At 38.5% G+C, this 27,737-nt stretch overlaps 1 protein-coding gene across 1 annotated transcript in view; it reads left to right on the plus strand.

Moving 5' to 3' along the window:
* LOC100741674 (protein expanded-like) overlaps window positions 1-27,737 on the plus strand; it is a 126,558-nt gene that overhangs the window by 89,217 nt on the left and 9,604 nt on the right. The window contains exons 5-6 of the mRNA XM_024368401.2: window positions 13,825-13,904; window positions 25,088-25,167. Coding sequence (XP_024224169.1) covers window positions 13,825-13,904; window positions 25,088-25,167 — 160 coding nt within the window. The remainder of the gene's footprint in view (window positions 1-13,824; window positions 13,905-25,087; window positions 25,168-27,737) is intronic.

Consider the following 27,737-nt stretch of genomic DNA (forward strand, 5'->3'; position numbering starts at 1 on the left):
GAGGCGCGCGAGCCATGCCACGACAGGAAAAAAATGCATCTGAAAAACCAAAACAAGTAGAAAAAGGTGGCTCACACCCCTGCATGCGTGCGTCGGTTTGCGTGAACGTTGGCCGGACCCCGTACCGAGGACCTCTTTACTTTCTCTCTCCCTTTCGTTCTCTGCTCGATCTTTTCTTCTGTTCAGCCTCCGTACGCTTCTCGTCTCCTTACTCTACGCCCCTACGCGCGCGTACGTGCGCAAACTGCTGCCTGGTCATCCGATGTGCACTCTTGTTCCTTCTTCTTCTTCCTCTTCTATTTTTCTTTCCTTTAAATCTTCTTCTTCTTCTTCTTCGTGCTCCTGTTTCCTTCGATTCACTTTCTATCGATACATCCATGCATTTCCTATTGTATTTTCCTTTTAACAGGTTCCTTGTATCTATATCTGTATGTAGTTTTCTTCCTCTTCTTCTGTTTGTCCTCCAAGTTTTCCTCGATTCGCTTGCTGTCGATATATTTATGCTTGTCCAATCGAAGATCATAGGGGAAAATTAGTTAACCCGTATCGATTGCTTGATTTTAAAGTGATTTGGTATTTCAAGAAAGTATTTCAATAAAACATAGAGAATCCAGACTGATAGTTCTAAAGACGTACACGAGCTTCTTAGAAATAATCGATAAATTAAGAAAGTTTTGCCAATAAAACCAACGCGATGACATTGAAAATTTTACAATCTCCAAAGATTGGTAGAATTGTGCACGAAAATACGTTTTTGATAATATCGTTCTGATCGGAAGTGTATCAAATTTTTATTGATCCTGCTGTTTCCAATTACGTTTTCCCTTTAACGAAAAATTTCTATATAGGTCTCTGTATGAACTTATTTCTTCTTCCTTTTCTTCTAATTTATACCCACGTTTCCTTCGATTCACATCCTGCCAATATGTTGATGCTCTTGCAGTTCTATCTTCAACGATGTTTCTACAGCTTTGCTCTGTATGAGATACATTTCCTTATACGAGTTTGCCTCTTACATTTATGGAAGTTGGAATATTTTCTTGAAAAATGATTTTGTTTCCTGCCTTAGCGACGTCAACTTTGCTACTACGCTTCTACCTCTTCTTCCATCTTCCGCATCTTCTTCTTCTGCTGCTACCGCTGTTACCTACTTCTTCTTGTGCTTCCTTTCTTGTTCTTCTTTTTATCCTTGACTTACGCATCTTTTTCTGCTAGTTCGCCTTCGATTTTCTTTTCCGCTTCTGCTATTTCTTCTTCTTCTTCTTTCCTTCTTCTTCTTCTTGTCCCCCTGTCCCGACCCCCATACCTGTGGCGGTAAAATGACACGGACCAATCGCTGCTGCAATTTTGTAATCACCACCGTCTGGTCTTGGGACGCTTCTTACTAAAAATAGATATCGAGAAAGATCGCTCCGGGCGAGCGGAGCACGACCAGTCACCGAAAAGTTCCTTGATTACAACCCCCTTTTGCTCGATGAACCTGACCAAGCGGAGACCCAAGGTTCTTTCGTATCGCCAAGGTCTTAGCAACATCGTTTCCTATATTTTACAGCCTTTCTATTTTTCTCTCTCTTTCATTACAAAATAATTCGTCTGCGTGGTCAAGTAATCTCTAGTTGATTATGTTCGGCAACATAAGAGAGATTCTAACCAAAAATTTCTAACCAAAAATGAGATTCACGATCTTTCGGTATTATCTCTGGGTAACCGACGATGTTTCTTCTACCTCACGATCTTCTCTCTTTTCTCTCTTTCTTTTTTATTGTATTAAGGAATAATTGAACAATATGATGCAAAATACTTGAAACGGACACTTTCGTGTATCTTGAGGACTTTTGATCGCAACTCTTGCGCACGACGATCATGGTCAAGGTCTTGCAAACGATGTTTCTTCCATTTCACGATCACGCGATATCTAGTTCAAATAGTCCTTCGCACGCAGAAAACTACTGCGAAGAATTGGCCGTGGAGACCGCGACGTCGCGAATAATTTATATGAAAGATCAGCAGGAGAAAAAGAAGTATTGGAAAGGGGACATGAAAGTGCAGGATGGTCCCTAAGAGGAAGAAGAGGCCGCTAATCCATCCATGAATCGAACAAAGACGAGGCTAACGGATGCTGGAACGAAAAAGAGTAATACAGAACGAAAGAGAAAGATTCACCTCCCTTTACGTATTATGTGCGCACACACAGAGAACGAAGAGCGACGAACGAGGACGAAAGAAACGCACAGAGGACGAGATAAACCTATATATCAAATGCTAAAGAAGAACAGGGAAAACGTGATAAATGAAAGAGATAATAAGTTATACGCGTTCCAGCTTTTCTATCGTAAAAGAAAGAAAAAGGGGCAAAGAGAAATAGAAAGAAAAAGAAATAAAGGAAGGAAGGAAGAAAAAGAGGAATAAAAAATGAAGAAGAAACGCGAAGAGGGATAAAAGAAAAAGAAAAAGGAATAAAGGATGAGACTGAAAACGTGGAAGAAGAGTGACAGAGAAGAAGGGAGACGGAAGGGAGAAAGAGTGAGAAGGGAAGAGAAAGAATGAGCCCGGGTAAGACGGTAGCCCGGTGATTTGTATAGGGCCTCTCGTATTCCACCTCCCGCCCAAGCGTCTCTGCCGCACGGCGACTTGGGACCCAGGAATGTGGAAGGAGGACTCCGAGGACAGGAATCGTCGACGCTGGCGCGCGCGCACTCCTCAGTTCGCTGGCGCGGGTACAAGGGATTTGGAGGACGAAGGTAGCGAGTTGAAGCGAGTGGAAGCAAGTGGAAGAGAGTAAAACATAGCAGAAGAGAGTAAAAGAGAGTGGAAGATTGAGGACGGAAGGGCAGAGGGGTGGGGAGTAGGCCTCTGCAGAGCAGAGAATGGGTCTCAGCAGGTCCGTTGGATATATACCTCGATGAAGCTAAGGCTGCGTCACATCACAACAGGGCTTCAACGTCCTTCCTTCCCCTCCATTACACATGCCGATCTTTCTCCTTCGCCGATCTCCTCTCGTAAGCAGCACCTCCTGTGCACCATTTGCCGAACGTTAGCGGTCCCTTTTACTCTTCCTTTTCCTTTATCCTTCTTCCTTTTTTTTTCTTTTCGTTTTCTTTGTTTCTCTGCTCCTTTTTGGAATTCTTTCGCAGCATTTTTTATATCGTCTTGGCACGTTCTTCTCTTTTTTTCCTTTTGCTCCGTTTAGTCCTTATATTATCTTCTGGTTCTCCTTTTCAGACTGTTCCTTTCTACTTTCTTTCTACGCTCTCTTTTCCGTTTCGTTGCGACGTTTCGTAGCATCGAAAATAGCAGTAAAATCGAAATGGGATCGTTACGATGAATTCACAAAAAAAAAAAAAAAAAGAAAAAAAGGAGAAAATTCCATCGGCGAGGAATGCTCGTCGGTGTTCTCCGTCCCCTCTCGTCTTTCTTTTTTGGCCATCCTTCCATCTTCGTCGAGTTTCCCTTCTTTTTACGTTTCTTCCTCGTGGGCCCTACCCTTCCTCTCTCGCTTCCTCTCTCGCCTCTTACCTCCATCTTTCTCTCATCCGCATCGCCCTTCGGGTCTCCCTTTCTGGCATTCGTGGTCGTAACAACGGGGACACGTGTCCACGAAGCGAAGCCTCTCACATGAATGGGTCATTCATAAGGTGTAATGGCGTTTTATAAATTAAAACGCGTCGTCGTTTGATTTATATTACGCGATCGCTAATGAAACCCCGTGCATGTCGAACGGAACAGTGGTGAGGGCAGGGTGGGGGAGGCGGCAATACAACAAGGTAAAGGGACGAGGGAGGTGCACCGAACCAATCCAGGAAGGCTCGTCCGTATTACGGAGGCAGTTTTAGGGTTCTCCACGATACATATGTATATCGGTTAGCCAGTCGACGTCCTTAGCTAAACTTCTGCCTGCTGTCCTCTTTCATTTTATCTTCTTTCGATCGACGAATCCATCCCAGCTACCAATCAATCGCGTCCTTTTCCCCTTTTCACTTTCTCGTCTTCTTTAACTTCGTTTTTTCGCCATGCTTTATTTCATTTCTTCCTTTTCTTTTTCTTCTTTCCTTCCTGTTTTCTTCCAGGCGATCCACCGTCCTCGTCTCTATTTCTTCCTTCTCTCTTACCTTCCTCTTGCAACCTTCCTCGTCTTCCATCTCGCTTCAACTTGTACTTTGGCTGCCGAAAGGCACACACAGTGCCCGTTCTCACTCGGACGTATACATGGCGTGTTTTGTTCGTCGGAATAATTTGATCGGGATGAAATATGCGATGAGCTCCAGATAGTGGCCTCCGGTGGAGGAGTGGTGGCCGGTGCTGGTGGCGCTGCTCTTGGTACACCGTGCTTCGCTCTCCTCTGGTAGTGATGGTGCTAGTGGAAGCAACATTTTATCCCCCTCGGTCCGCGTTCAACGGAACTCCATCTATCTTCCGTAATGCAACGCGAGGTCCGCTTCGTTACTCGTTGCTACGAACGTGTAATAACCTTCTGAAAACTCTGTATACAATTTCGCTGCATATCCACAGCTCTTGTCGAACGTCGTTCTACGGCACACCGAATTTTTTTACTTTTCATCTGTTTCTGTACCGCGCGATTCTGTTTGAACGATAGAACGCGTAAACTTTATGCACGCTTGACTTTTAAATTTATCGTATCTGGGTCTTCAATCTCGATGGGTCAAGATCTACGAGACACGCAAGAAAAATGTGATAAATTCGATATGACCCAAAACAAAGTACAAAAAGTACAGTCCTGTTCTGTATTCCGCGGTGGAAAAGCGAACGCATCGCTTGGACGTCGAAGCGCGGGTATTTTTTCATCGGGAAACTTTATTTTCTTGATTTTGTTCGCGTTCCACCGCTGCATCGTGAAGCCTGTAACGCGAGCAACAGCAAATGTTCGATCGAAGATCGCGAGATTAGTGCAAGTACGAGATGCGATGAAAAAGCAACGAGAATATGTAAATGCAACGTCTGGACGTTGAAACGCGAGTTTTCTCATCGAAGAATCTCACTTTGAGAATTTATATCGTTTCGTAGGTCAGTTTCATACCAAAGAATTTCCTAAATGCGAGGTGTAGTGAAAGAGTAACGATACTACGCAACTTTAACGCGAAATGCAATCCTTCTTGTCGAGAAGCGTCGTTTTTCTCGCACTGATTCGCGTAACACTGCATCTATACGAACTTTAATATACAGATTTGTAACACAAGAACGTAGACGTTGACTCGTAAAAGATGGATTTTTAATATATTCATAATACAAGGGGCATCGAACGTCGAACCACAACGTTCTTCCAATATGGGGTGTGATTAAAATATTTCTAGATTGTTGGAATGCCATGTCTAAACATAAAAGCGTAATCTTTCTCATCTCGCTTTACCGAGTCTTACTTTTCCGATCCTATCGAGCAAAGTCAGTCATGGCGTTTCAAGTTCTGACGTTTTTCTCGATAAATCTGATCGAGAGATTATTATTATCTTACTATCGGAGACTGTCGGATCTTACGAATATTTTAGACAGCAACTCTATTTCTGTCTTAAATACTCCATAAACGCATAAATGTTCATAGTCTGATTATTAATCTTGCCAGTTGTCAGTACTGATAAATTTTTTACGCCATTCGTATCGAGTATTCTATCTGGTTGGCAACTAAGTGATTGCGAATATTGTCATTAAGCGTTATCGAGAAAATCCGCAGTCGCTTAGTTTCCAACACGATATGAGCCACTGAAATCCCATGTAGCGTATTCCTTTTGAAAGATGACGCGCCGTTTAACGATGGAATGCTACGATCAACGCCGAATACCACTCGTGTGACTGTCTACGGAGACTCGTCTCCAGTTGTAATTATCACAAAGGATGAGAAAAAAAGAAGAAGAAAGATAGAAAGAGCACGTCTATCAGATCTGAAAATAGTATTCATCTAAAGAACCATGTACAATATAAATCTTTATCGTGTAAGGCGTAAGGAAAGCGATCCATCAAACGATACCATATAGATTACGCATCTGTGCATTCCTTTAAAATTCTTCACACACTTTGGTCTTGAAGGCTGAAAGGTGATATATATATATATATAAAAAAGAAAAAGAAAAAAAAAACAGAAGAATTTCAATGCGATTATGCATGACGAAAGACGCACAATAGTATCTTGATCTGAATGATGATTACACGTCATAGCAAACGCATTCCATTCTTTCAAAATGGAACGAAGTAGGCGAGACTCGCTATGATTTCGTACAACGTTCAAGAATCTCTGGTTAATAGTTCCTCGAAGTGATCCTTCTGCGCTGCAAGGCGTGTATTTCTTAAATATACGGTTCTGCTACGAAAGATTTATCATACGCGTGTCTTAATTACTTTGTTACGTTTGCTCGGTGAGTGTGACGGTGCAAGATCGTAAAATCAGCAAGAATCACGATAATACAGCGTTTAATAAGAATAAATAAGTATTCGTTTGTTCAAGTGCGAGTAACGTATCAACGAGAAAAGAAGAAAAAGAAGAATACGTGGTAGTACATCGGGTTGTAAGCAACGACAGAAACAACTTGAAGAATTTTCTTACAAATATCCTATTTTCTTTCGCTTGCGATTGATTCAGGTAAATGCGAGAAATTCTCCTTTTTCCGTAGGAATGTACGTTCGCATAAATGGCTTCAGTTGTAGCAGCATATCATCCGATCGAACTTGAACCTAATTAAACGTAATTCCGCTAAACATTCGTTTCAATAAACCGAGTTATATTGTGCTTTCCTAATATTTAAATTGAAAAAGAAATACGTCGCTTTGCTGGTCGCTGATTACAACGAAGAGAACACTGTTCACGCGAGTCGCGCGTTGCAAAGGACAGCTTTTTCGCGAGTACTTCTCAGCCACGAAAGGACGAAGTGAAAAGAAATGAAAGTGATCGATGGAAAAGAGCGTTTTTTCTGTCGCGGCAAGGATTCGCGCGTGAGCGCCCGCTTCACGACGAGAAAAAACCGCGAGGGAACGATCCCCATAAACCCGTCGGTTTCCCAGAAAGAAACAATGTTCTCCCTCTCTTCCCGTGGCGCAGCAATGCGCCGTAACCGTAATTACACCCGTAATCACCCCTGATTGCTGAGAGAGGGACCTGGTCTCCTCTCTACCTTCGCACTCGCTATCTCTTCCACGTTGTAGCATATACGCTTCTGCCAGTCTGTCCAGTAAAATGCCAGTCCTTTTCCATGGAATCTGATCCATGCCAGTTATTTTCTCATCTAGGATGATCTTCGTAGTCTCTCTTCGTCGTGGAAAATTAGAACTGACGAATGAATAGAGAATGTAGATTTACGACCATTAGGTTAAATACGCGCTACGCGATAGTCGGATCACGCACTGCTCAAAATTAGTACATTGTTTTTCACGCGTTACGTCCGTTATTTGCGTTTGTACATTTGTTGTTGATCTCTGTTACGTCATCGTACGAATAATGTCTATCTATCGAGCTTGTATAAACTTTTATGTTTAATACGAGTGGCAGTGAAAATTGTATCATTGATAAATTAACGCGTTAACAACAGCTGATGTAACGTTAGTTTTTTTCGCGACTAATGTATAACCTGGAACCATTGGCGCAATCGAACTGATGTTATTAATAAAGATTTATAAATCATAGATTACAAGTTACTAGTATCGACACATTTTCCCGCACAACGATAATAAGCTTCGTAACTGAACGAAAAAATTGTACTTGTTGCAAATTACGATGGAACTTTATAACATCGCGAGAGAGAAATCCATAATCGACGACTTGTAATTTATCAGTTTACTAACATTAGTAGTTTACGATTATCTATACCGTATCTATACCGTTGTATTTAATTCTCTAGTTCAATTTTCAACTTCAATACCTCTCAGCATGATGAAAAGAGCCACCAGACGTTCTCCTTGTTACATGAATTACCAAAATAACGATATAGATACGTTACTGTAGACTGCTCTAGAAAATCTCACACACTGCTTCATCTTCAACGAACCGATAGAATGTACCTGGTTGCTGTTTCCACCCTCAATCCCAATAGGCAACTTACCTTGGTAACACGCATTGGATACATACTTGTCCATCTTGCATTCACGAAAGAATGCAGTCCCATTTCTCGGCGATTAGTCTGTAGCACATTTCCACCGGGCTGATCGCGAGTGGTGGATTCTCTTTGGACTCTACGCGAACTCGGGACAACGTTTTTCCCTCCCTTGTTCTTTTTCCTTGCATCTTCGTCTCGGGGGTCGTAAAAAAGTAAGAACGTTGCCTATGCTCGTTCTGGGCGTGGCGGTCGACAAAAAGAAAAGAGAAAAATGGAAAGAGAACAAGATCCAGTGGAAAGGAGAAAGGTAGAGAAAAATAGAGAAGAGAAAAGGGAGAGAGAGAGAGAGAGAGAATGAAAGAGAGAGGAATGGGTTCGAAGACAGACAAAAAGGAGGATGAAAAGGGAAGCGAGACGAAGAAAGATAGAAGGACGTAAGATCTTGCTTCGTCCGTGACTGGAGGGAATCTCTAGTGGGATAAGGTGGACCCCATGGGCCCCGATGGTTGGTTACACGAGGGCCAGGGTTAGCCCTCGGGCAACATTCCCCGGTAATGGTCGGGTTATACCTCGGGTAACACAGGTGCCCTCGGCTACGGAGGGAGAGATCGCGCAACCAAAGAACTCCGGAGCTGACTTACGACTTTCTCGGTTCCTCAGCCACGTTCGGATACATCCATCTATCTTCGACGATTCCGGTGCCAATTCCGGCGATCAAAAACGGGGAATGCTAGTAGCCGTTGGAAGGAGAGGAAGGAAGAAGCGGAACCAGAGCGCTACAGGTGAAACAGGCAACGGGGCTATCCACTTTCGTCCGTTCATTTTTGCCAACTGCTCTATGTCCGAAAGAAAGATAACGCGCAAACGGAGAAACGAGGAATCGGGAAAACATTATTTTTTATTATCTTTTGCAAAGTTCATACACGAGCTTACGAAAGTATTCGGACATTTTTTTCAAATTTGTCCTGTGTTACTTACAATCGGTGACTATTAATATTTGGTAAAGATGGCATTATATCATGACGCTAGAGGTGACTTACGGTATATCTATGAAAACATAGTGATAATAACAACGGAAATAAAAATAAAAGGATATAATATAACAGCGATAACATAACACGATTATAAATAAAAGCTGTGACGGTAGGATTGAAAAGCACTACATCGCATTACCTCAATCTGTTCAACAGATTTAGAACAGATTTAGTGTGTTTTTTAAAGTCTAAGCATACGGTTGTTTGTGCGAATAAAATAGTTTCGATACAAAGGGTTAAAGTGCAGATGAAAAACGTTAGGACGTAAATGAGAATGATATTTATTGTTTGTTATACCCATTAGCAGGAGTAAAATTTTAACTATCACGTTTCGAATGTTATACGATCCTACTTTAATTCATTAAGGACCAACATTGTCTTAACGAAACACACGTTGCTTAGTTCTGAATAATTCGAGGATCCAAAGGACTTGTACTCTCGAGGACAGATCTTTGGGATACAAACGTCTACGAGAAAGATCCTTTTATGAGAAGACACCTGAAGTAAAAATTAGATCGACGTTTTAATTCCAAATATCATCGTATTATTGATATATATCGAAACGGAGGAAAGAGATGGAGAAGAAGGAAATAAATGGCTTGTATTCGAAGATCGGTAGCGTCGTAGTAAAAGCAATGCTAAAACGAGTATGTGCGTCGATCGGGTATAGATCGTGATGGAAGTTGGCGATAATTTCACATATTTTAGCATCAAAACGGAGAAAGAAGGTCGATGAGAAGAGTAAGAAGGTCTTTTGTCCAAAAATTGGCAGCGTCGTAGTAGAAGGGAATGTTCGCGGTATCGTCGAAAGGCCTCGAAGAACGGTAATTCGAGGTACATTTTTCGTGGGTTTCAGGTCGCTTTACAATGCCTGCTCCAACTTTTCTTTTTAATGACGCTGCTGACTCTCTTGCCGGCCGCAAGAAATACGATGTTCTGACCTTCTTAGGTCGCCACCCCCAACCTTCTTCTCCCGTCTGCCCTAACCTTCCTCTTCTTTCCTTCATCTTTCTTCCCTTCTTCTTCGTCCTTCGCCTTATTCTTCTTCCTTCGCCTCTTCTTTTTCTGCTTCTTTTTCTTTTCTCCCCCACGTCTTACCCGTCTATTCTTCTTCTTGTTGCTCGCTCTTTCCTCCTCCTCCTCCTCTTCCCCTCCTTCGTTTCCTTTTTTTCTCTTGCTTCCTCTTCTTCTTCTTCTTCTCCTTCTTCTTCCGCTTCTTCTTCTTTTTCTCCTTCTTCTTCTTCTTCTTTTGATGCTAGAGGGAAGGCAGCAGGAAGGAAAGTAGAAAGGAGAGACGTCGGCGAGAGGGTTCGGGTTGAGCCTCTTCACCGCGGAGAGTGCATTACATCCCCCCGATTCCTTCTTTCATCCTTGGCCGGCTCCACCGCGGAATGTGGCTCGATCCGCTCCTTCGTGTCTGAAAGGCAGCATGGCCAGCATGCCACACGTGGCACCGGACGTCGACGAGGTGGACGGCTCACGTCAGTGTATCTCGGGCAAATCGAAATATGCTAAATACAGGGTGTCCGAGAATCTCCGAGTTCTACTTGCTTCACTGTAAAACGGAGCAAGAGATGGAAAGAAAGAGGGAAAGAGCATAGGAATGAGAGAGGGAAAGAGAACGAGATACGTAATGTGTTGACGGTGGTGAAGTGGTTAGAAAGAGAAAGGAGGAGAGAAAGATGGAGATGGAGTGGGAGACAGAGTAGGGGAAGCAGGAAAAGAGGGTGGGGAGAGGGCGAAGGAGAAAGAGTCGAGAGAAGAATCGAGGCGCGGCTGTTCGAACACGAACGACACTACCCGGACCGGCTTCACGACGTGGAGTTTTATTGAGGAGCAGATGTTTGAAACGTAACCTATAATGATTCCACACTATATATACGAAACGTTGCTTCGGATATATACGATCCTCGTATATACGGTTTATGGTTTTACCGATGAAGGAGCGTCACGATAACATATTTTATTGCGGCTACGCCGATAATGGTAGTCGGGATGAACAGTTTCGGTCACTGACATCTCCTGGCATCCTTTATAGGTCGCGGCGAGGTTTATGCGTTCCGTGAAAACTGTTTCGTGACGCTTCTGTGAAACGGCAAAAACATGCTGGAAATTGCCCGATCGTCGGTAAGAGATTACACTGTTTGGTAATTGTCATGCGCAGAAGCGTCATTCGGTGTATCTTGTTTCGCGAATTTAGGTTAGGTTTTCAGGTTAAATCGTGCGTGTAATTTGATATTGGCGCGTTGCTCGTACGAGGCTAAAACATTAACGCTAATTGTTAAAGTTAAAAGTGATAATTATCTTTCGTTTTTCGATGGTGTGAAATACGAGTATTACGAGCGAAGCGGATGATGTTGAAGGATATTTCGAAATGCCCGAGTAAGATAACGCGCGTAATGTCGTACGATTGTTGTATTTTTCTACCTTTCTGAGTTAAAGAAAAAGTAAAAGCACATGTGTACGTATATGCCGGTATCTTGCAAGAGGTTAGCACGCTTCGTTCCACGTGCACCATTCATATACACGTGTATGGTACGTACTTAACATATGTACGTATACCCAAGGTAAGAAGTTTACCAGATACAGAGACATATTTCAATTTATTCCTCGAACAAGCTGAATCGAGGGTACATTTAAATGATAAATAGTCAGTTACGATAGATCGAGTTGAATTTTTGTATAATTAATCTCATCTTTTAAATTCTATAGGAACAGTAATTTTCATGAAATCGAAAACCTGAAGTTTCCTGGCTCTAAGAACGATTCTGTCCAACTACGCTCATCAAACTAGTAACTACATATCAGAAGATGTAAGGATTCATGAAAAATATTCGATGCTTTAAAGCGAATCTTATTTTTTTCAACTAGTACTGGCAAAAGAATTCCAATTTCCCAATGAAAATATTATCAATAGATCGCGGATATTTACACAGATTCATCTTTTTGTAAACGCAACTACAGAAGTGGAACTTTAACAGAGATTTATACCGAATATTACAATAAGTGACAACTCTACTCGAAATATTTCACATACGTTTGGGTAAATATTAATGCATCGGAGATCTAATTCCTCGTTCAGGGCTGTAGGATAATCAAATTAACTAATTTTACAATTTTATGTTACATAGGATAATCGACTGACGTGTAATCTGTGCGATTCATTTGTAGAATTGCATTACCAAACTTGTTGGTGTTATGCAAAAGTATTGTTCTCAACGTTGATAACTTGTAACTTGAGCAATTTCATTAATAACATTGGTCCAATTCTGCCAGAGAGTCCTACTATACTTTCTTTGCAGTATATCTACAAAAATGTATATTCTTGTAAAGGGGAGAACTGTTGCTTATTTCTAACTTAATGTACATCTTGAAAGTTCCTATTGTATGTCTCGTCCTTTTTGATATCAAATTGGCTTGAAAAAAATCGACGTACCTCGCTTTCAATTATGCGATATCATAAGTGTATCGAACATCCTAATCGATCTGTAGCAACGGTATATAAATGTTTAACGTTAGTAAACACGTATAAACTAACCAGAAACTAATAGCTAAAGGCAATGCCTATTATTTTCTTATAGAATCGATAAACAACTAATCATATTTCATTGATCGTAATACAAGTTTAAGAAAATCTTGTTGCCCGATCTGTATTTTGAAAACTAACTGAAGAAATAACTTTGCCGTAATGTATTCGTATTTTCATTGCAACTCCTTAACAAAGTTGTAAATAATCCACGTTTGTGCGACACTTTTGCCTGATTTTACCCATAGAATACACCGACAAAGATCGTCCTGTAAAAAACCCTGTATAAAATATGAAAACACTCATCATGATATTTAGTAGGTGAAACAAATTTCCACGCGGCTCTCCTTCCTTGTTTTAGTCGCGTTCGATCGCAACTGAATTGTATAAAAAATAGTCGAATGTCCAGATACTTCTGACCAGTAGCGTAACCACGCACAATGCGACATAGTGCATAGCGCATGATCGTGGCGCGCAAAGGGGGCTCAGTCCCGAGTTCCGAGCTCCAGATCGAGTTCCAGTTCGGAAAGCGCGTCGCGTTGTCGCGCCATGAGGGTCTGAGAGTCGAGTGTCTGGCCCCATGTGGGCAGGACAGGTTTGGGGGCCCTCTCATTCACGAACATCTCCTCGCCGACAAGCTCTTTCATTGTTTCGCTCGTTTAGGGGTATCGGCATTTCGGACCATCAGCCGTGCAAAAAGTCGAGCGAGGAGAATGGGTCTTCGGGCTCCACGCAACGACCATATCAGGGCACCGTGAACGCGTATGTGCGCCCCTTGTACGGGCCCATTTAGCCCGACCGAAGTCTCCGAATGTCGCGGGCCGAAGCTGTTGTCCATCGGTCAGCCGCGTATTTGCTCCGCGATTATAATAAAGGAACAGCGTCGCTACCGATAAAATTAATTTGTCAGACGGCCTGAATGCCGCTGGCCGCTGATATTTCTTGCGTGAAAAAAACTTTGGCATCAATTGGAGAAATTGTAGAAGGATTTTGTTTGAAGATTTGGCGGCTAATTCGGAAATTTGTAGAGCGTTATCGAGATTCATAGATGATGGTAATTAAAATACTTACACGCGGGTATAACGCGAATGTTTTGTGAAACGAATGTGTTTAAAAAATCGCGTGGATTTGATATTTTCTTCCTTGATAATATGTTTGAGATTTTCTTCGACGATTAAAAGAAACGTACGAACGAAGATAGCTGATTGATCATTATTTTTCAATGTTTCAGACGGCGAGTACCTTTTCGTCGATCCCGAGAATAAATTAAGCAAATACGCACCGAAAAACTGGCGTAGCTCTCATACATACGTAAGTATCTGACTTGTCGCAATACAACGTTATCAAGAATATCGAAATAATTCCTGGTAAACAAGATCGTGGAATATCGTCTACGTTGTCCGAAATACTTGTTCCAGTTCATTACGAGCTAACTTCAGTTGTCTTAGCGCAGCATTTTATTTGCATCTTTTTCGATCCATTTACATCTTCGAATTCTATTTCTTCGCATTGTCAAGTTTTAAATAACGAAACGAAAGGAATGGCTATCGAGTGTTGAAATTTCACTGTACGCGAATTTATGTTTTTGATACCATCGACCCGCGATAGCACCGTTGCGAGGCTGTTTGTAATTATCGCGATATTTTTGCAAAATTTCGTTTATTTTTCGTGTAATATTGAATAAAATAATAATCGCGTTAAAGCGAAGAAATTGTGTTCTAAAGTGTTCAACTTACAATAGCATTATTTTCAATTTCTCAATGACGGCTTTTTAGAATGAATTAAACACGCTATTTCATCCTAACAAAGTGCAAGAACAGAAAATGTGAACTGTACGGTAACTTGATGGTCGCCTGGCCAAGGTCTGTCGCATAATGCATACTTAAGGAATTCATGGGTTTAGATGATTCAGATGTGTATTGGACGTGTAGTCGACTAAATCTGATACGTTCAAGAATTATGTGCAAGCATTTAAAAACCAGGCAAGTTTCACGATGCGTAAAAAAAAGCTTGTCTCTGAATGTCACTTAATCAATGAATTTAATTATTATTTAACATATGTAACAACACCATTGCATAATTTAATCTGAAACAGGAAACGCGGTCGACGCTTTATATAACGCCTCTTGTAAATTGCATTAACATAATTAAGAGATTTTTTTCATTTGCTTTATCGATACTTGATTAGACATCTTGTACCACAAGCAAATGCGTTAATGAATCAGTTGCTGTGAAATATGATATAGTCCTTAACTTTTTGAAAACTAGGTAGATTTGTTGATATGTTAATTAGTTTTCAAATACTTACATCAACCATCAAAAGTGTTGAGACACTTTGAAAAAGACAGTGCGTTGTACCAGGGTTAATTGCAATTACTAGATCGAATTGCAATAATTGTATTCTTTATAATCATCCAGTCATGCGTGATATTAGCATGTTATGACTCGATGAATTTGATTTTTGAAAACTAATATACAGTAATAGAACTGGTGTTTGTTATTGTGAAATTTTGAGGAATTATCTTGGCGCTTGATGAGATCTTCATCTTCAGATTCTTTAATTTTTGAATGAAACTTCTTCTAAATTGATAGAAAGGCTTTGGATGTTAATGCAATTCGTGATATTTAAATAACAGTAAATGTATGTAATAGTATACCTAGTAAAGAGTAAAATATATTACTGCCATGTCTTGCCAATTTTGATCTACAAACTAATTCCATAAGAATGTAGTAGTTATTACTGTTAATTATTAATTTGGTTCTAGTAGATATATAGTAAATTAGGATATACGTAGCTTTATGGAATAAACTGTAAAGAAGATTATAGTAGGCGTAAGCATCAAACTTATAAAGAGATACAGTACGATACGATACAACAACTAGTAACTTGTACAGTTTGCTGAAATTTATATATTGATAGTAATAAACAAGAGAGAATAACAATATAATATGTTATATACTACAAATCCAGTGGTAGCCTATACATCGTTGTATGCTTCTAGAAACTTCAACAAGAAACAATTTTTACTGGAAAAGAAAAAAGACGAGGAATCGTAACGATTATCCAAATAAAACGCCATCGGGTTTGTCATTCGCTACAGACTGTTACAAACTCGCAAAAGCGAATATATCCTAAATTACCGAGTACAAACAAGAACATTTAATTTCCGTGTTACATACCTCGAAATTTACGAAGCAATGAATCCTCGGGCGGAACGATAATCGTTAATTCTCATTCAACGCGCTTAAATAATTTTCAACGATTTACACGATCCTGCCGTTCAAAAGGAATAAAAAGCAATGTACACGTTATATCGATTACGTCGATGTTGATTCCTTCGAAAGGAAGAAATGAGAAAAAAAAAAAAAAAGAAGAGATTCTGATTTTTATATTCCACGAGACGAAACCTTGGAATATCACAATAATTTCTGAATTTATGTTACGCAACAACGAACGCACCAACCGCGTGGATATACACGCATAACGTGTATACGCGACTGGGTCGAGAGAGCTGGAATGGTGCGCCTCGCCGTACCGCGCTGCACCGCGAGGAATCGAGAAAAAGACGATTTAAGAGTAAAAGAAGCGAGCACGCTCGCGGCGAAAGGAGAAGGGTGCGTAGAAGGCCCTCTTCGGCCAAATTAGCATTTCCATCCGCGGGTGCACGATGGCGGCCGTGGTTTTGCCCCGAGGATAGCGCTAAACGAGCGTACAACGGCAGTCCTCTTCAAGACGAGTAGCTTCGCGATAGACTCCGGCAACTCGTCGTCACCACCACGGATACCGGTGTGCGTTGCTTTACTTCTACCTCGGCAGACCCTGGTATCCCTGTGCAGTTGATGAACTGCCTCTCGGTGCTTGTTTATTGCCGAGATTTTTTTTAATTTTCTACAGCCGGTTATCGTATGCTGAACTATACTTTGGTTGCCTCCGCCTGTTTATTACTGATATTTTCTATATTTGTAGCAAGTACGCATCGTACTATTACGAGTACAATTCTGTTCTTATCGTAGGACGAATCGTACTTCTGCTCTTTCTCCACGTTCGATAAATTTCGTAAGTTTCCGATCAAGTTTATCGGACGGAAATGTTTGTCGTATAAATAAAATTTCTATAAATTACATTCGGTTAGATTTAGGTTTTACGATCTATAATTTAGACTTGGAAAGCTTTAAACTTTAGTACACGTATATATATTTTTTAATTCTTACCTATCACAGGATAAATCGTAGATGAGACGTTCCATCCCTTTGGCCCCCTCTCGCTGTTATTAGCGATGGATCTTAGATTTTGCGCAGAAAGTTATTAAAGTGCCGAGATTATCATACACGTAACTGGGTCGTAATTTAGTTATTCTGTGTCTTTATTCGTTTTTTACTTTCATTATGGGGAGAATTATGGTTTGATTGGACTTTTGCTTTCGAATACTACTATTCATTCTTTACATTTCGTGCAAATGTCGTTAATTTAGTTGTAGTTGAACTGTAGGAAATTCTATTGCTTCTTAATTTCGTTTCTTTTCGGTATTGTCGTTTGGACATGCAATTAATTGATCGTTGTTAAACAAACGTGTCTTCTCGTAAGAGATATATCGATGAATATGCTTCCCGCAAGATCTGACCGATTTCTTCATACATTTTTATAAATAATACTATTTATAATTTTAGTACTATTTTCAATAGTATTTAATAATATTATTTACTATAATAATAATATTTCGCCTGTTAGAATTGTTTCTATTATCAAGAAACGAAGTGCACTCTAACGATCATTTATCCATAATTTTCTCGCTTTCTTCTTTAAAACAATCTGATTAAACGTAATCCTAAAATAAATCAACAAGCGATAAAACCCACGAACACGTACATCGCGTGTGATCACAGAATTCGTAAAGTCCACTTTATTCGTATGAAAAGTCTCTTAATATTGAAATACTCTTAAAAATGAAACAGATAGTCCAATTCCAAAAGCACGGATTTTATCCCAATAAACATGCTCGTAATCACACGCTTGTCATCTCCAAATAATCGAATATCCTTCCATCGTATCGCAGTCCTCGTCGTTCTTTTCTCCCCAAAACAATTCCAACAATTCCACGGAGGACAGTCTGTTGCCCCGTTCGGTTAGAACCGCAGGAATTTGTCAATAGCGTGCAACACGTTCGATCGTCGAAGCAGCACGAGCAGGGAGTTGACCAGTGGAAATTACGGATCCAAGGGTTCTTCGAGTGAGAGAATGAGAGAGAAACGAAGGGAAACGGGAGAGAAGGAAACAGAGAGTGCCGCCTCGTGCGATATCTTCGTATCTGCTCGGAGCGGTGGGACCCCCGTTTCGCTAATGACGGTCCACACCAATAACCAATAAATACTGGCCCGGTAAAACCGGGCTACCGGACTACGTGCTTATCTGGAAGGTACATCAGCTGCGAGGATTTTCTGTAGCCATGCGAGAGGTCCTCGGCTATTAAAACTGGGCTCCTCCCCTATCGGCACTTTCTACATTCCAACTTTATACCTGTGACCCGCGACTATGTCTTTGTTTCTGTAATCGAGGATCGATATCCGAAAGGGAATTTTTGGTCAGAAAAAGAAAGTACGACCGGCGAGAGTGTACATCGTCGCGTATTCTCTTTCGACTTGAAATTATCTCATCGATTTTTTTGTTTCTCTGCTTGCAATTAGCGAAACGTTTGACGAATATCAGCTCTTTGATGCTGTAACGAAACGACGAAGAATTTGAAATACTGGATTTGGAAAATAATTATTTGTTTACGTTCGAGATTTCTCGCACTTTTGGCATCGGATACAAAAAGTACCACCTTTGACTTTTCATAGAAAATAAATAAGACGATGATACTTTAGATAAGAATTTTATAATATGGTATCGTATCGTAGCATAAAATATTTTACGCTCAAGTATCATAATCCTGATTTGAACGATGTCACCGATACAAACATCTAGCTAATAGGAATTGACAATATAAGCCACAAAATAAGGTTTGTTTATTTTCCTTCAATCATTTGCTTTCTTTCTTTTCGTCAGCGAGACAATAAAGTTTTGCGAATACGCGGCATTAATTCTTTTATTGAATCACGAAACTTACGTTAACAATGAACGTAAGATACGATTCATTGGTCGATGTAAAAAATCCTCTTCTCGAACTGCGCGTATGTAAGTACAGGTTTCGATGGAATGTCTCATCTACGTACGTAGCTGAGCCAGCGTGTCGCACTTTCGATTTCCATCAACAGTTGTCGAAGACGTCCACTGGGACTTTCACGAGTAAGCTGTCTCCACGTGATCGGATGTCTGATATAATTGGTGAAACGACGTGGATTTGATGTTCGAGTTCGTGTATGCAGGTGTATACTTTTATTTTACACCTGTAGAAGGATTAGCTTCTTTTTGTAGGGTCTATATTTTAAGTCTAAAATCTTTATTACCTATGTATTTCATACATGTAATTAGGTAATTATGTACATTGTTCTAATTACTTCGTGTCTTAATTTCTATATTTTGAACTATAACTAGAAAATCTGAATTTTTAATGGTTCGAAAATACGCCTAATTATCGATATGAATATGCATGTGAAATCTTTGTTTTTATTCAAATTTATTAAAATACGAATTTTTATGCAAATTGAACCGAATATTATTTAATTAATATTGCTTAATTTTTACTGAACTACATATGTCTACTTTGGATTTCTCATATGCATATTTTTGCATCTTCGATACATCCTGTTTGTCCTCTTAAAATTACTCGAATAAATCTTCTCAAAATACAGAATAATCTTCGATATTTTCTTTCAAAGATTTCTCGTCTTCCGTGAAAAAGATTCAGCAATGTTGTTTCGCATAATAAATAAATTTGTTCGAAGCACGAAATAATTCTCAGCGTTTTCTTTCAAATTTTGAAGTAGAAGAAGGCGAGTAGTATGTAGCGTTGATTGCTAATGAGCAACGAGGAAGATCCATTGGTGCGTGTGTACACACCACTGTAACATGCGTTACATGTATAAAGTAGAATAGAACATGCTGTAGAAATACCTGCAAGTAGGCGATTACCGTTCTCCCCAATGGCTCGCACAAAGTGGCAACACGCCAAGCGTCAAGTAACAGCAGTAGTCAATATCAACAATACGCTCCGGAGGAGCCGTTACAACACGTTAAATGTAACTGTGTAATCAATTTCATGCTGTCTCTGTTGTATCGAACGCATCGTCTATCGATGGTTGTCATTATCACGTAATTACAGTTGCGTTGTCTACGAGGGTATCCTCGTTCATTTTCAACGGGAATTCATTTCTACCGTTCAATTACCTCACGTGGAATGTTGTGTTTATTACTCGGTTGTTTTCTATGTTTGGCGTCTCATATTCTCGAAGATGTCCTACTGGACAAATTGTAAAATTCAAATAAATGAATAATAAAAAAAAAGAAAAAAAAATTCTCGAAGAATCAGAAGTCAGAGTTTAACCCATTAAAATCCTACGTTGTGTTACGTTAACGCGATATTTCGTCTGTGTGATTTCTTCTTCGTCAGTTCGCATTATCGAACACCATCGCGAATGTACACGGTGAATATGAGAAGGAATTGCAAGAATCTGCTTAAATATTCCGTTACTATTTCTTCCTCCACCTTGGTGCTACGATTTTATAAAATTTCAAGAGATTGAAGTATCCTACGGCAGACTTAAACAGCTTTTTCTATTCAAAATTATTACTCTACATCTAGTTTTACCATCGTATCTTCGGAATGACTATTTTTCAAAAAACTGTACCTCAACTCAAAATTCTTGGCAGTACAAGAAAAGTAATTTAGACATGTTGTTAATCAACCACGATAGAGATCGCAGCTTCGTCAAAAATTCCCTAGCACGTGTAGAAGTAAAGAAAAAACAAAAATAAAAAGAGGATAACCAATCAAATTCTCAGATAGACTTAAACTTATCGCGGTTCAATAATCAACGCGAATAGCATCTGGCAGAGCTTCAATGTCATTCACGTAATTGATACATGCACGTATGTACGTATAACCAGTACGCTACAGACGTGTCTATAGTAGCCTGTCCCTATCGCGTGTATGCAAATTCCCGTGTGTTTGTCCTGGACTCTCAATTTTAGCGGCGACTGTACCCGCGGGCCATCCAGGAATGTCTGTGTACCGTGTAGTAGAAGTAACGTGGCGAAGGGCGGAAGGGTAAAGGCGGAGGAAGGACGAAAGAGAGTCGAAAGAGTGGACGTGGAACAGAAGTGGGAAGATGGAGAGGCATATACCGAGAGGTGGATTAATATTTATGGTTCATAAAATATGCGGATGGAGCCGACGGTATAATTTGCTACGATTTGACCGGAGGGTCTAGGTCTAGACATAACCGAGAAACCCTTCTCGGTTTAATTTTCGGCTACCGAATTTGGAGCGGGCTTCGTTATTGGTACCTGTCTCCCCTCGTTCCGTTCTTCGCCTCTTTCAACCTTCCTTTCCTCTCATCTTCGTCCTCTGTCGTCCTCCACGTTCTCTTCTCGTTTCTTTTTACATTCTTCTCCCTCTCTTGCTCTCTTCGCTCTGCCTTCTCCCTATTCAGGTCTGTCTCTATCCGATGATGTATCATCGGTCAGCAGCCGTACACCTCCTGAAAAGTAAAGATGTATTAGTGCGCTAATACATCTAATCTCTATGGGTGAAACCCACGAAATCCTTCTGATTGTTGAATTTCAATGGAGAACCGTTCTGATGGATCGAATAGGCGTGTAGGTGTGAGTGAAAAGAAATTAGGAGCGGATCGATGGTCGTATCTGTGTGTATAACGAACTATGTGTTATGGAAAAACAGGCTACCGATTTTTGGATATTTTAGCTTTTATCGCGGGCTTGCCTCGCTATTTCGACATCATTTTCGTCATCGGGACTGTTCAAAAGTTAACTAATTTTGGAAATTATACACATGTGGAAGGAATATAGGAATTATTAAGATTCTGTTAATTGGTGACATACTTATTTGTGTTTATATTCATATCTTTACACAGCGTATCAGATTATTAGAATCTTATACGATTTACTTAAGTATTCACTAACGAACGTATAATTGTTTTCATCGTTTATTTTCTCTTCAGAACGACTTTTTTCGGCATTGTAATTTATCCAATGGAATTTGGAACGCGATTGTGTACAGGGATCCTTTATCAAAGGATTATACAGCCATAAATTGGTCGAAAAAATCTGTGTACAAATATAATTGTTACGTAATTTATCGTACCACTAAAGAGTGATAAATTAGCATAATGAATATTACACCGGCATAGATATCAATTTCAGCAAAACATGTACTCAACTTTGTACGATTTAATCGTATAAAGTAAAATTAACAAGATCGATCGAAATACACGTATTCTAACGTAATTTAGTGCAAAATAACGTTACAAATCTCGAATAGTCGGCTAGAAACGTTAACAAGAATGAAGAATAATCAAATTAAAATCATATTCCAACATATCGATATCTACGAAAGTTGCGAAACAGATAAAAAAGAAACGGTGATCCCAGTGAATTATACCGAGTCCGATGGATTTATCTCGTTGTGAATCTTCGAATTTCGCGATCTCGAGCTGTATCGACTGAAATTCACAGATCCATGGCCAAGTTTATTCCCAATTCTCGATGGAACAGGCTACAGTAGCTACTGTGCTTGAAGACGCGTGGGCCGGAAGGCACGCGTGGGCATATTCACGATTTGGCGGTTTCTGCCCACACGTTGCGACGATTTTTCTTTCCTCGTCACAGTTAAACTTGATTCCTAGCTACATGCACGTAACGATTGACGTTCAAACGACGATTGCAATTAGTGAAAAATGTTCTGTACGTTACTCGAAAATCATTCGCTATCGTTTAGTAAATTAAAAATATTTAATTAATAATACCGGCTCGTTGTATTAGGTTTAAAACGGTAATACAATTTCTTCCGTTTAGAAGAAAAACACTGGTAACAATACAATAATGCGAATCTTCTTAATGCACAATGAACGTTTAAGTAACATTCCGATCTATATATTAATTGTTTCATAAAACGATCAAGACTTTTACAGTGTAACACGAGACAAAACTCGAGCAAGCGTGCGATGTACTATAATTTCATTGTACTATAATTGAAAGTTTAAGGTGTACGTGTTTCTTACATGTGATACTAGAAACGTAGAAAACCACGAAGATAAAAGAAGAATTATACTTTCGTTCGTTCGTTCCAAATTCCTTGTTATTTTATTATTCTCACCGAAAGTTAAGCGCACGAATCTCAGATACAAATAAGTAAATTAAACGCTTAACCGTGCTATAATCGGGAAACTAAAAAATTTCACTCTCTCCATCGATGTGTTTTAGTTCGAACCTCCTAATGCGTAGAAGAGGAAAAAGAAAAATGGTAAATTCGCGTATCGACATGTCGATTTTAATATACAGGGTGGTTGGTAACTGGTGGTACAAGCGGAAAGGGGGCGATTCTACGCGAAAAAAGAAGTCGAAAATATAGAATAACAATTTTTCGTTCGAGGCTTTGTTTTCGAGAAAATCGACTTTGAATTTTCGCTCGGTACGCGTGCACTTTATCACGTCTCGTTATAACGGATCTCACTGTAGATCGTTGTCTCGATTAACGTTATTTTTTTAATTTTTAAAATTTTTAAATTTTCAAATTTTCAAATTTTCGAATTTTCAAATTTTCAAATTTTTAAATTTTTAAATTTTTAAATTTTCAAATGTTTAAATTTTTAAATTTTTAAATTTTCAAATGTTTAAATTTTTAAATTTTTAAATTTTCAAATGTTTAAATTTTTAAATTTTTAAATTTTCAAATGTTTAAATTTTTAAATTTTTAAATTTTCAAATGTTTAAATTTTTAAATTTTTAAATTTTCAAATGTTTAAATTTTTAAATTTTTAAATTTTCAAATGTTTAAATTTTTAAATTTTTAAATTTTCAAATGTTTAAATTTTTAAATTTTTAAATTTTCAAATGTTTAAATTTTTAAATTTTTAAATTTTCAAATGTTTAAATTTTTAAATTTTTAAATTTTCAAATGTTTAAATTTTTAAATTTTTAAATTTTCAAATGTTTAAATTTTTAAATTTTTAAATTTTCAAATGTTTAAATTTTTAAATTTTTAAATTTTCAAATGTTTAAATTTTTAAATTTTTAAATTTTCAAATGTTTAAATTTTTAAATTTTTAAATTTTCAAATGTTTAAATTTTTAAATTTTTAAATTTTCAAATGTTTAAATTTTTAAATTTTTAAATTTTCAAATGTTTAAATTTTTAAATTTTTAAATTTTCAAATGTTTAAATTTTTAAATTTTTAAATTTTCAAATGTTTAAATTTTTAAATTTTTAAATTTTCAAATTTTCAAATTTTTAAATTTTTAAATTTTTATTCCATATTTTCGACTTCTTTTTTCGCGTAGAATCACCCCCTTTCCGCTTGTACCACCAGTTACCAACCACCCTGTATAAATTCTATAAATACCATCTATGTCCCTTACGTTTTAGCGAGAATCAAGTTTTAACGTTTACTAGCAAATCTTCGTGACGGAATAAAATGAGAAGGTTCGGTCGTTGAGTCGACCGAGGGTGAAGATTTCTGCAATGGTTCACGATCCGGACGAATGCGATTGTTAAATACAAAACGATCTCGAGTATTATCGATTCACCGAGCGGATAATACGAGTAGAGTCTTTTGTTTGATTTAGTTGATCGACGCGTCGTGTCGCGTTACTTATTCTAGTTCGCGGGGAAACAATTTAATTATGAAAACAGATCATTGTCTTGGTTACCAGTACTGCCTAGAAGGTATAGAAAAGTTGAATTATGGCTAATAGGATGAATTCTGTGTTGATTCAACGTGTTCATGTTACGATATTCTAGGATACGCGGTCACTAGAATATACTCACTGACGTAAAATCGGAATACAATTTGTTTACGGTGTTCATGGAATATAAGTTACCAGAGATTCACAATTGGTACGTTCGCAAAATAAGAACGATTTTAGGATTGCACACGACTCAAATTTTATGATACGATTTATCGAATGATTGCTCAGACCGAGGAGTAATTAGAACACGAATAATAAATTTATGAAATATTTCCTGTTATTTCAAATTTGTTTCGTACATTGTTTGATAAATTTATTGAATTAAAATTCGTACAATTCCTTTTTGTAAATATAAATTTTGATATTTCGTTTAGGACTAGCAAGTAAGATTGGAATTAGTTTGAATATAGTGGAAGGTAAAAATGAGTAAAATAAAGCGCAAAGGTTACTATCAAAAATTAGTAATCACAAAGGTTAATTACCGTGGATCATTGAAATCTTGTAATCTATTAGAATAATGTTTGGACGCTGTAGTAAGAAAATTATATGATAAAACAGAGTATAGAAAATATAAGTAATCGATAAATATGGTAAAAGTCGATCTCATGACACCTTTATTTCATGATTTTCAGGGCTTAGACAGCAGCGGGAGACCAGCTTTCGTCCTCTACTTTCGCGTTCGCTACTACGTCGACACACCATTGCTCCTAAGGTAACGCTTACACATAGATTTCTCAATAGGTAGTCACATTCTGCCGGTTTACATAATCACCGTGCCAATATCAGCTAATATCAATACTAACTTCACCTCTATATTACCTAACGTCATTCCTAATACCTTTTAATTCGTTCTAACATTCAAGTCACAGCACCAACTCAACTATGTACGTACATAGTAAGGTAGAGTTAATCGAGTTATCTAAGCTTCGATATTTTAACATTGCGTTTTGAAATTTTCACCGAGTGATCGAGTTTGTTGCGTATTTTCAGACATTATTAGTCTTTAACATGGTCATGGAATACAGTAAGAAAACGATTCCATATGGTTACGGTTAAAATGGATACTAATAAAAGGAAGAACAAAATATCTTTCAAAATTCAAGTAATTCAATTATTTTAATTAAAATTGACTCTTTTCCTTTCGACGTGTACAAGTTATCCTATCTCGTGGGAAACTATGACCGTCGATATACGCGATATATCTCGTTGCTTATCGTGTCGTCAGTAACGAGTTAAACAGTCTGTTTTCAAGCGTAGATCGCTTGAAAGTTGTTCATAACCGAATTCCGCGGACCGCATGTCAAATTACTTGGCTTCGCTGAAATATCTTTCTGACTCGAGTAACTCTACTTCCTTGGTCTATCGAATCGAATCGTCATTCGAGATCAGCGAACAAGGGGATAAAAACTCCGGTAGTCGGATCCACGCTACGTTGGCTGACAAATTATTCGCTCGAAAGAGGCTGGCCGCTGGTAGGGAGCTAAATTAGTCGAGAACGCTCCGGCTATCGGACAGGCCCCCAAATAGATTGCAGAATTAATCGGAGTAATTAGCGTTCCGCTTCAAATACTACCTTGGTGCCATCGTAGCTGGCTAAACAGCCAAACCCACATAGTTCACCGGGTCTCTATATTTCTTTTTTCCTTGTTTTCTTCTAGCCGCGATATATCGCGGTTATAAGGGGTTCCTGGTTCACCAGGGCCTCCAAGATCGAGGAAGAGAGAAATAGCTGATACATAGACGATGGGTGAGGATGTAACAATAAGTTGAAGCACGAGAAAAGAAGAGAGGAATAAGAGAAATGAAGTTTTACACTGTTGAACGTACACGTGTAGTAGGTATGACACGCGTACAGAATGTTTCAGTATATTCGGTAAAAAAAGTACGAACTAATGGAGCAGCAGGTGACAGGGAATGACGAGAGAAATATTTTACATCTAATAAACGCATATTCGTCGTTGCTTTAGTTTTTACGAACGAAGGTTCTTGGAGTGTGGATTTTTTAGCGTTGGAAAGCAGGCAACGCGTGATATAGTCATACGTTTCATAATGTCAGCTATTAAACATGCGTGCCGTTATAAATCTGACAGGATTGAACTGTATCGTCAGCGACGTTTTAAAAATACCAGTGGAAAAACTTGCATTTTGGTGAATCGTAATTATCAAACTCCATTGTAATTTCATTTTCCAGTATATTTCATTTTGTGTTTTGCTATAAGTATGAACGTTACCAGAAGTACCAATGAGATATACTACATAATACGTACATGGATATAACTGTATACGTATACTGTTACTTCCTGTCGTAATTGGGAGAATATTATAGGATAATATTATTATATTAACTGGTGTTAAAATATATAGCGTAATACGTGTTAAACAGTACATTCCTAGATAGGCAATATGAACATGTATAACCCGTTACTTGCAATTTTACAGAAATCTCACGGAAGCGATTAGACGGATTGTTCATCCGCTGTCGTCTAAAATTTATATTGTCAAAGCTTCTTAATTGTGGTAGAACGATTAAACGCATCGGACGAAAAGAGATTGGAAAGAATGGAAGAACACCATAATATCACAATATACGCTGTACACTCGTATTCACATAATTATGTACCTATCTTGTAGAGAACCTAACTAGTTGATCTAAATTGTCAAAAAAAAAAAAAAAAAAAAAAAAAAAAAGAAAAAAAAAGAAAAGAAAAGAAAAAGAAACGACGATGATGCATACGTAGATTTATGCATATCAGGTATTTTTGCGTCAAATATCACATAATTTTAACGCACGAAGCAGTGACAAGATGTTCTTGTTATATACATAAAATTGTATGCAAATGCATTTTAACTTTCTAAATACCTAATTTTTGACATTGTTGTCCGATTCGGAAGTTTTGATTGAAATACTTTTGATCATCGATCCGTAAGCCCCTGTCACGCTTCAAAGCATTGGCTATCTTCGGTCATAAACTTAAATAACAGATAGCTATGTACAAGTATTACACGAAATAACTTGTATATTCATGTGGCATTACGCCTCTTCTCGGATAGAAGGTATGACTTGTCGCGTATTCTAATAGATTCGTAATTGAGCTCATATAAATGTCAGCAAATCTGAAAAGTCTTCTCGAGTTCGTACAAGAAATATCGCAGAGTACGTTGAAGAATCATTTGTAGGAATTTAGACTAATAATAAAATCAAAATAATGAATTTCTATCAGGTTCTATCTAGGCTCTCCTTATGAATTTTTCTTTTTAATTCTAGAACACCCTATATATAAG

Source organism: Bombus impatiens, unplaced genomic scaffold (assembly GCF_000188095.3).
Source record: "Bombus impatiens unplaced genomic scaffold, BIMP_2.2 scf_0442, whole genome shotgun sequence".
Lineage (NCBI taxonomy): Eukaryota > Metazoa > Arthropoda > Insecta > Hymenoptera > Apidae > Bombus > Bombus impatiens.